This window comes from Alosa pseudoharengus, unplaced genomic scaffold (assembly GCF_046254945.1).
Source record: "Alosa pseudoharengus isolate Yale_2024_CS ecotype anadromous, Long Island Sound unplaced genomic scaffold, YU_APseudo_1.1 YU_APseudo_1.1_scf_5, whole genome shotgun sequence".
Taxonomy (NCBI): domain Eukaryota; kingdom Metazoa; phylum Chordata; class Actinopteri; order Clupeiformes; family Clupeidae; genus Alosa; species Alosa pseudoharengus.
The window spans coordinates 6,542,652-6,552,972 of record NW_027468837.1 but is presented as its reverse complement, the minus strand read 5'-3'; the positions used below and the strand labels follow the sequence as shown (position 1 = coordinate 6,552,972).

The 10,321-nt window shown below is 42.8% G+C and overlaps 1 protein-coding gene and 1 non-coding gene across 5 annotated transcripts in view; one reads left to right on the top strand and one right to left on the bottom strand.

Annotated features, from left to right (window-relative positions):
- Window positions 1–4,104: 4,104 nt before the first annotated feature.
- Window positions 4,105–4,176, top strand: trnaq-uug (transfer RNA glutamine (anticodon UUG)). Its single transcript has one exon. It is a non-coding gene; the product is annotated as a tRNA-Gln (tRNA).
- A 347-nt stretch (window positions 4,177–4,523) lies between these two features.
- tns2b (tensin 2b) overlaps window positions 4,524–10,321 on the bottom strand; it is a 31,630-nt gene continuing 25,832 nt past the window's right edge. For all 4 annotated transcript variants that reach the window (XM_076267351.1, XM_076267352.1, XM_076267353.1 and 1 more), the window contains 7 exons: window positions 9,294–9,518; window positions 8,363–8,440; window positions 8,108–8,185; window positions 7,759–7,927; window positions 7,542–7,610; window positions 6,926–6,958; window positions 4,524–6,450 (listed from right to left, as the gene is read on the bottom strand). In XM_076267351.1, the coding sequence (XP_076123466.1) occupies window positions 6,306–6,450; window positions 6,926–6,958; window positions 7,542–7,610; window positions 7,759–7,927; window positions 8,108–8,185; window positions 8,363–8,440; window positions 9,294–9,518 (797 nt within the window). In that variant the 3' untranslated portion in view covers window positions 4,524–6,305. The remainder of the gene's footprint in view (window positions 6,451–6,925; window positions 6,959–7,541; window positions 7,611–7,758; window positions 7,928–8,107; window positions 8,186–8,362; window positions 8,441–9,293; window positions 9,519–10,321) is intronic.

The following is a 10,321-nucleotide window of genomic DNA, read 5'->3' as shown; positions in this document are numbered from 1 at the left end:
ATCTGCAAGAAACCTCAGAAATACTTTTATTGTCAGAATGCATTTTGGGTAACAAAAACTCCTATGGGGAGTTTCCATAGGGCATTACAAAACGCATGAGCATACTTTGGCAAATAATGGTCTAAAGTACTCATTTTTCATTCTATATTGATCTACTTTTGCACACAGCTCGCAAGACCTGGTGCTAAGACTCAGGTGTGTTTCTAAAATCATATCAAGTGACCTAGAGGGCTGAAATGTGGTCAGTTCAGAGATGCTTGTTATCCGGCAGAAAGAAAAAACAATATTCTCTGTAACTCTGTGCCAGTGCTTCCTAAGAAACTACAAGATCTTAGCTTTCTAAAGATGTCCAGCATTTGATGGTAGGTCAAAAGAGCACACTGCCCTCTGAAGTAGGCAGTGCAATGTTGGGGGGAAAGCCTAGAAATGGCCCAACAGGTTATGGGAAGATTTAAGAGAGACTGGCACTCTTGCACTAGTAACATTTGTGTGGTCCAGGTAGGCTACCGTTGCATAAAAAATGGTTGTCATTCACAAGACTACTTTTACTTTATACTTTAAGTAAATTTCCAAGCCTGTACTTTGTTACTTTTACTTGAGTAAAGAAGTTAAATCAGTTCTTCTACCAGAGTATTTTTTAACACAAATATTTGTACTTCTACTCGAGTACAGGAAGTGAGTACTTTTGCCATCTCTGTAGATAGATACTTTATTGATCCCCAAGGGTAAATTCAAGGTCTCAGTAGCATACAGACATCACACAACATGCACTTACAGTAGAAAAGTAATATAAGTATATAAATATAAGAAACACTGAACAATAAAGACAGAAGATAAAAAAAAAAATACTAAAAATACTAAATCAAATATCCACATAGTGTGATATAGGATGGATAAGCATGAGGCGCTTGCTCACTCATAGGGCAGGGACTGAGCCTGTGGTTCTGTATGCATGGTAAGGTGCTCTATGAGAGTGAGTGTCATGGTGCAAATAAGTAAGTCCAACAGTGCAACTGTCACGGTTGCAAGGGCTTGACCCAAATGCAGGGCAAAGTACGGCAAGGCAATCTTAAAGAGTTACAAGAATCTTTATTTCCAACTAAACAAACCTTGTGTAACACAACACACATTGACTAATAACCAACGAAGACTGAGTGGAGACAGAGGGTTTAAATACACAGGGGTAACAGGGCACAGGTGGACAATGAACAAGGTAAAACAAGACAGGTGGAAACCATAATTAACAGACTAACGTGGATCAGGTGAGGGGCGGAGACATGGGCACAGGGAACAGAAACACATGGCAAAACAAACAAAGAAACACATGGAACAGGACACAGGAAGTAAACAAGAGGAGCAGACATGAAGGAAAACACTAAACAGGGAAAACAAAACACGACAGGACCTTTACATTACCCCCCCCTCCAAGGGCCGGATTCCAGACGGCCCAAACAAAAAAAGGTCCAAACAGGGTGGGCGGAGGGAGCTAACGGCAGGAGGGTCAGGCGGGCGGCCGGGTGGACGGCCGGTCAGAGACTGAGGGTCAGGCGGACGGTTGGCCAGGGACGGACGATCAGGTGGACGACCCGTTGGGCGGCCGATCAGAGATGGAGCCTGAGTCGGAGCTGGATCGGAAGCCCGAGTCGGAGCTGAATCGGGAGCAGGAGCTGGAGCCAGATCTGGAGCCAGAGTCGAACTCACAACTGGAGCCCGAGTCGGAGCTGGATCAGGGGCCCGAGCCGGATCTGGAGCGAGAGCAGGAGCCGGAGTCGAACTCACGACTGGAGCCGGAGTCGAACTCGCGACTGGAGCCGGAGCCTGGAGTCGAACTCACGACTGGAGCCGGAGTCGGGACTGGAGCTTCAGCCGGTGTAGGAGTCTGACTCGGGGGTGGAGTCAGAGCAGGATCAGGAGCCGGCACAGGAGCCTCACTCTGGGCTGGAGAGCGTAAAAATTTCAGACCAGTGTAACAGAGGTCGTCTCTCCCCTCCCTCGATCACTCTGCGTTGTGTATAAATGATGGACGCCACAACCAACCTTAATTTTTACTGTTTATTGCTCTCTGGAATATAGGACAAAACAAACACAAATCAGGCAGGGAGCGAGCCAGTCGCGTCACAGCTCCTCTGCCTCAAGACAGTAGCAAAAGCCGGAATAGGGACTAGAGCCGGAATCGGGACTGGAGCTGGAGCTACCGGAAGAACTGCAGGCCCAGGGCGTTGGGGAGCTGGGACTGGAGAGGGACCTGGTCCATCCTCCTCAGAGGACCAGTCATCCTCAGTGGTTTCCCCCTCCTCTTCATCCTCCCAGAACAGCTCCCAGGGCATTAGGTGCAGTGGCAAGTCGGAATTAAAATAAAAAAACTTGCCTTCTTCCATGTTTGTGGGTCAGTTATTCTGTCACGGTTGCAAGGGCTTGACCCAAACACAGGGCAAAGTACAGCAAGGCAATCTTAAGAGTTACAAGAATCTTTATTTCCAACTAAACAAACCTTGTGTAACACATTGACTAATAACCAACGAGGACTGAGGGGAGACAGAGGGTTTAAATACACAGGGGTAACAGGGCACAGGTGGACAATGAACAAGGTAAAACAAGACAGGTGGAAACCACAGACTAACAAAACAAAACACGACAGGACAGCAACAGTGCAACAATATGTCTAGAGACCAGCATAAAATAATATGGACATATAAGAGAATAATGTAGACAAATTAATATAAAAAACGATAGCAGTGCAAGAATAGGTTGAAGTAATAGGGTTAGAAAGTAGTAAGTTTAAGTAAGCTAGTATTAGAAACCATTAAGATCTATAACATGTTTTTTTCCCTCTCAGGCTCTTATGTCCAATTTCCATTTGCTTTTATGCATATCAGGGGAAAACATGTCACTTGGGAGCTTTTCAGTACAGCACTGTCATAATAGTCTATCCATCATGGTGTGCTAAAATATATCATATCCAAAATATACTGGCATGGCACACACACACACACACACTGCTGTTCTATTTACATTTGACCCTTGCTGGTTGACATTATTGGGATTCTTTGACCTGGAGAGTGTTTGCAGAGGAGGCTAAAAATACTGAGGTTTGTGAAAGATTCAGTTTGTACATTTTCTTCAAAAAAGTTAACAAGGTGTTGCAGAAGCGTCTCCTTCTCCTATACAAATAGAACATTTCATGCATAGGTTAGCACACACCGACTATCCTTATACTTCATATTATTAAGCTACATAATTTTAAAATATGTCATTAAATGTATATCCTGGTATGACACAAAAAATAGCAAAATCTTTGCAGTTTCTTGGGGTCTGCATGTTTTACAATAAGCCTTGCCTAATCCACATTTGGCCTAGCCAAAAAAAAAACGTTTTTAAAACATGACTAATTCCCAGTGAATGTTCGTCTCATTCCGACAAATCTACATAGGCTATGGCATAGCTAGCCTTGAAACAACATAGGTCATCTATTATCAAATTGACAGAGGTTTTAGGCAAAATCGATGACCGAAAAAAAGTAGGCCTTTTTTATGAAAATTGCGACTTGGGTAGTTTTAGTAGTCGTATTGTTGGAGGCGACTTCAATATCGTAGCGTAGCCTACAACTTCATAAGGCAAAACCCACCATTAAATAGCTTCGCTTCGATTTGTCGGTAGCTGCAGTAAAAACTATGAATGGAACATGAATACGACGACGGCCTGCTCATTCCATTCGCTAAAGAGGCACATCGCCCTCTGCCGATTCGATAACTTGTCGCCACAGTTCAACATGCGTTCTTTGATGACAACAACAGTAGGCTACTATGCTAACTATTTCCTTCATCACTATGTAGGCTACATAGCCTACCACAACCCACACGATGCACATATGCATAGTTTAGAGGCCCTACTGTGCTAGCTCGTTTTTTGAAAAGGCTAACAGTTAACGTTAAGGTTATGGTGATAGTATAGTCAGCGTTAATGTTGCATGAGGATCGAGTTGCTTGGTGTATTAATTTGTCGAAACTAAGTCAGTAAGCTATGTGGCGAAATGTAACATCATATGAAAGTAGGTCAAGCTACATTTGCTTTTATTTTGAGTTAGCTTCCCCGGACAGTCGCTATGGTCCCATGGTGTAATGGTTAGCACTCTGGACTTTGAATCCAGCGATCCGAGTTCAAATCTCGGTGGGACCTCGTCCTTTTGAAGTGTAAGTGCCATAGCTCAATTCAAAGCGTTATCATTACAGCCAATTCGAATTGCTGAAAATCTATGAAGAACAAATGATGTTGCTAATAGCCTACGTGATCACTGTCACAATATGAGGCTAGGGAAGTAAGTGCAGCCCATGTGAATAGTTAGATATCAAATTACTAGTGCAAATTATGTGCAGGCCTGTTGATTCTGGTTTGGGGGATTTACACACATAGGCAAATCCTCTGAAAATGTTATATGTAGCATAGGCTATGGACAGCAAGCCTACAGCTGGTAGGTCTACTAGGTCTATATGACAATAAATGCAGCAGAGGAAACATGATTCATGGAAACAACTTTATTTTCTTTAATGCATTTAATTAAAAAATAGCATGTACATTTCATTTTCACTGGAACTTCAAAAATACTTGCAGATGGTGAAAATATATTACTTCTATAAGGTATAAAGATGGCAAAACAATTCATGGACTCTTATACAAAATGCTCAGCTGTATCCTACAACAAATTAAATATAAAAGGGCAACCTAAAGAGCTTTGGCAGTATACAAACACATGGTTTGAAAATGCAACCTGCAGCAAGAACCTTGGTCTTTCCAGTGACCCTTGTTTTTTTTTATTTTTAACGTGGAAGCTGGAATTGTACTTCTTTCAAAGTGGAAGCTGGAACTGCATTTATTTAAGTGTTGTGTGACCCACTTACTAAAATTACTCTATAAAACACAGCGAATGGTATAATTTCCCCTTGTTTAGAACATCTTACTACAGGCAGTTTCCAAAAGACAGTGCCATATTAGGGTTCAATGATCAAACACACACACATTGTGTAAATATTTTAAACAACATTAAAACACATTTATAAAATCTTGAGGGCAATGGTAACTCCTTAATAGTTTTAGATACCTGAGAGGGTGTCATGTTAACTCAGCATCTGTGCAGCAAAGATAGCCATTTCCATGAGCTTTACCCTCCTTTTAAAATGGTTCACCTTCCATGACAAAAAAAAAAAAACATTCGTATTTTCATACCAAACTGAAATCTAAAATCACTTACTTAAACATTCAGGATGAAACAGCAATACTTCCCCCCCATGTCTGATACTGCCTCTATCATTGCTGCATTAGTAACTGCCAACCTCACGGACTGATACAGTCACATTCCACCAGACATAAGCAGGATCATCTCCACCTCTCTGTTATGCTCAGCCCAAAATAACACTTGTGTGCTTCTAAACAAGATAATGGCCTAGTATTTCATTTCACTGGAAAATGGATAGTAGGACAGGTTGACCTACGAACATAAATAAGAACTGTAAATGTAAAATTAATGTAATGGTTATTAAATTCACCTGTGATTTAGATTCTGGTTTTATAAAAGGCTGTTCATATTTTGAGCTAACAGCCAATCAAATTGCACCCCTCCCTTCTCTGATAATGAAGCACTGTATTGATTACCTGGAGTTGTTCATGACTTCAAGCAAGAGCCAGAACTAGAGTACAAACACCAGTTTGCTTGAGGGTTATGATAAGCAATCCCTCAACAAAACGTGTATGGGATTACAATAGCAGACTGCTCCTTTAACTGAAGAACTTTGGAAAATATTAGTCATTATGACTAAGCCACGACCTGTGTACAACAGTGAGAGGCTAAACAAGCCTTTCACCACTAGGGTGTGGACCGTAACGAGGACCATTTCTTCTCAGTTTTGATTATTTTCAATCATTTTGGACCAAAAGAGAAAAAACAGGAATCTGCTGTGTCACCTGGGCTTGGGACTTTGGGACTATCTAGTGTATACTCATGATTGTTCCTTCTCTTTCCATAATAAAAAATACAGTTCAAAATAACGCACAGTTTGAGTCACATTTGGTCTTCTGTGAGACTGAGTGTACGGAAACATCTACATTACTGCAGCATCACAGCTGTATGTCTGTATTTTACTCTTTCCCCTCTTTCATTAACCATTCCTCTCCATTGTAAGGAATCGCCTTAGCTTTGCACTTTCCTCGTTGAATCCTAACTGAATCGTTTCTCTTCTTTCATGTCAGCTTCCTGGGTACAGAAACAGAGTTTTCTATGTCTCTCTCCCTCTCCCTCCCTCCCTCTCCTACTGCTATCTCTTGAGCTGCGGCCCCAGCATGACTTTGTTGATAAAGTTGACGATGGCTGTAGCAGGTTGCTCCGGGTCCAACTCGGCGAACAGGTGGCACACATTCTCTGACGAGCTGCTTGTGCGCTTCGCCACGAAGCCAAACATCCTGAAACAGTCAGACAGGAGAAGCCAGGTCACCTCACAGAGTAATACAAGCAAAGCCGGGCAGAGGGAGGGGTGTGTTTGGGTAGACTGAAGCAGCGATGGAATGATATCTGCAGCATGGTTTATGTTCGCAGGGGGAATTCACGTCGATGTTCTAGTGTGTGTTGATAAGAGTGACTCTCCGTTGCTTATTAATATATACATTGTGATATTAGCTTTTGTAAACAGAAAGAGTACAAAAACATATATAGACATATAGTATGTATGGTATGTTATGTATATGATATGTTACACTATGTATATGTTGTGTGGAATCCACTTGTCCGTTGACATAAACTCAAGTCATACAGAAATTCAAACAAGCCAATGTGCTCAGCCCTGATCATCAGCACGCACATATGCCAAGAGAGCTGGGTGTAGTTCCACATACATTGTGGGTCACATAAAGAACACAAACTCGCATGATCAGCACTTACTTGGTAGAGGTATTATTACCAGCATTAGTCCACCTGAGGCACAGACAAAGAGACAGACAAGACTAAGAACCACATGGACAAGCAACGGAGTAATTGAGGTGCAGATGAAGACAGAGACGGGTGAGGAAATGTATACAGTTTAGGGGGGGGGGGGGGTGAAACCATGAGAAGATGTGTTAGAGTGCGTGAGAAAGTGAGTGGAGGAGTACACAGTTGTGGTTGACACATAGAATGCTTCCGACAGAGCTGACAAATCAGTCTGCAATACTCTTACACAGGAAAAGGCATCACATCCTTCTCAGGGCAGCACACTAACACACACACATACAGGCATAATACAGGCACTGACCTAAACTCCACAACTGTCATACACAGGCTGATGTAAGGGGGCGCCACTTGTATGGGACAAGGAAGACACACACACACTCATTCATACATACTGGCCTCTTTAAACATGAGACCGTATCAGATTCAAGGCTGATGGCTTGCATTACAACGGCCAGCAGTACAGCTGTGATATACAGTTTCAGGTAAAGGAAATGCTGCACGGCCTTGTGTGCACACATGCAAGAGTGGCGTGGCGTTTGAGAGGGCAGTAGTGACATGCTGAAGTTACCTTTGATCTTGAGGGTCCACATTGCTGAACGTTACGCTGTTAATTGGGTAGTGCCTCCTGAAAAAGACTCTGCAAATACATGAAAAACATTTAAAAGGGTAGAAGAAAATGAGACTCTCCCAAGATGCATTGCATTTTAATTTTAGTGCTTTTAGGTCTTGTGATTGACTGGGAGAATGTCTGTGAGAGTATAGAATTGTCTTATTGGCTTGTGTACCTGCGCTGGTTGTCAGTGAGCGTTATGCCCTGGGCCGACACTTTAAAGTGGACCACCGTCGCCGTGGGCCGGGGCTCCTGACTCAGAGTGACCTTTGTTGCCTTGGAGATGGCCTGAGGTCCCGTCAAAGACTCTGTTTCCACAGAGCTTAGATAGAGGACGTTGCATGCTGCAGGGAGGAGGAGAACTGTGATGGTGCTCAGTTGAGTTTGTCCCATTTTAGAATGCGAAGCAGGAGTACCTCCTACTGTCCACAGAATGTATTGCACCAGTGTGGCAAATAGCCTCACTTCTGCTCTCACATAATACACACACATACATACACATGGCGGCTATCACATAAACAAACCTGCCCCTTGCTTTAGCAAGTCTGCTGCTGTACTGGTGTTGGTGCCACTCTGCAGTTCCTGTAGTTCTCCCACAAGATCTAAAAAAAGTATATTTCACTAGTTATACACACAGTACAAACAAACACACACACACACACACACACACACACACACACACACACACACACACACACACACACACACACACACACACACAAAGAAATCTAATAAATATAAAATGCTCCTGTCTCCAGTGTGACATGGTGGGGACAGACCTTTCTCGGGTATCCGCAAGGCACATGGCAGTGAGATGGGAGTGATGGAGTGCTGGTACACCAGGGCTGATAGACTTCCTGTGAGAAGGAGAAGGAGGATGAGAAGGAGGATGAGAAGGAGGAAGATGAGGAGGAGGAAGGGAGCTTTGAATCAACCAGAAAAAAGTAGAGATACACTGCTAACACATCAGCTAGAAGGCACTTCTCTCAGACCCTAACCTTTCCAAAGCTACAGCCTGCCCAACATTTGTTTAAAAAGGTTATTGCCTCCTCCTGGCTCCATTTGAAGCAGGGGATGAGAGAGTCTTAAAGCATTCTCCTGTCCTTGCTGTTTATCCTTCCTTCACACCTAAAAAGGTCATATCAGTTAAATATTCCTTATTTAACAGGTCACAGAAATGTTCAGCGCTCAGTCGAAGAAGAGTTACGAAATCAGATGAAATCAGATGAAGCGTTGTCAGATTTAATATTTTGCTAAATGATGTAGTACTGAAACTTCTTTAAAATATTCATTCCCAGACAAGACCTTCTGGCTGGGCATTGCTATTATAAAACACTTCTGTGTGGGTTGTCTTTTACATGATGCAAGTTCTTTCCTTCCCTCCCACACCTCCTTTTGTCCTTTTTCTTCTGACCTTTATTTATGCCTGTGCTGTTGCCTGTATTCTTTCCTGTCCTGGGTCATATTTCCTGTATGCAACACAGTGACCCTTTCTTTATCTGACCAGCCTTATCCTCTAGACAGGAGAAACAGTATTCTCCAGGCCATTCATCTTCTCACTACTATTCATCTTCTGATGACTATTCATCCTGATCACACTCACTATGCTCGTGACTTCCTTTCATTTCTCTCTCTTTTTTCCCCAGTTACTCATGCAGGACAGCCTTTCTCTTTCTGTCATTTCCTCTATCCCTTCATCATTTTGCTCACCGAAGTAGGACTCGTTTTGGCACCCCTTGATCTTCACGCCACGGGAGCCGGTTTCAATCAGGAAGTGTCGGACGAGCTGTTCCAGGGGGTCACCCCTGCTCCCGTGGTTATTGGCGTTGGCCGGAGGGGTGGCTACTTTGAGGGCTAGTCCATAGGCGCCTTGGAAGGAGTTGCTGTCTCTTATCAGGAAAGAGCCTGGCTCTTTATCCCTTAAAACTGCAATGGCTGCAAAGAGAGGGATAAGGAGATCTGTTGATGAATGATGCAAAATGTACAGTGCACCAGAGAGTTAGGACTGCCAACATATGCACACAGCCTAAGCAGTTCACATCCATTGCCACTTTCACCTGAGGCAGATGTACTCTGTATTCAAAAGGTCCTATCTGTTGTGGAACACACTCTTGATTAAGGGAGGGGAAGAACATAAACCAGGGGTTCCACCTTTTTTGGCAGATGACCCTATTTTGATGTCACAAAATGTTGGCGATCCCAATCATTCACATATTGCGAGAAATAGCTCTACTTATCTCTGCTCTAACATCCAGACAGTGCAGTAGTACTTCCCCCCAAATGTCCTTGCGTGCCTGGTTGTTTTGCTACTTTGTTTCGAACATTGATGAAGCATAATTCTGTCAATCAAACATCTCATGTGGGCTGTCTAAGTTTATTTTTACTTAGCTTGATTGTAATGATGGCTACTTAACTTGGATATCTTAGATAGATAGATAGATAGATACTTTATTGATCCCCAAGGGGAAATTCATCTTGGGGTTTTTATGTATATTTTTATCCAATGTACTGTTCAATTGTGAGAGACCCAGTATTTCAGGCGACCCCACATGGGGTCCTGGCCCCAAGGTTGGGAAACGATGACATAAACTAAAGAATTAGTCATTCCCTATGTATTATTTTACTATGTTGTCTTCTGATTGTTTCTATGACTTGTATACATGTGGTTATATACACTTATGCACTTACTTGTATAACTTTAGGTTTATCATTAGCATCAAACATCACATTATGTATGA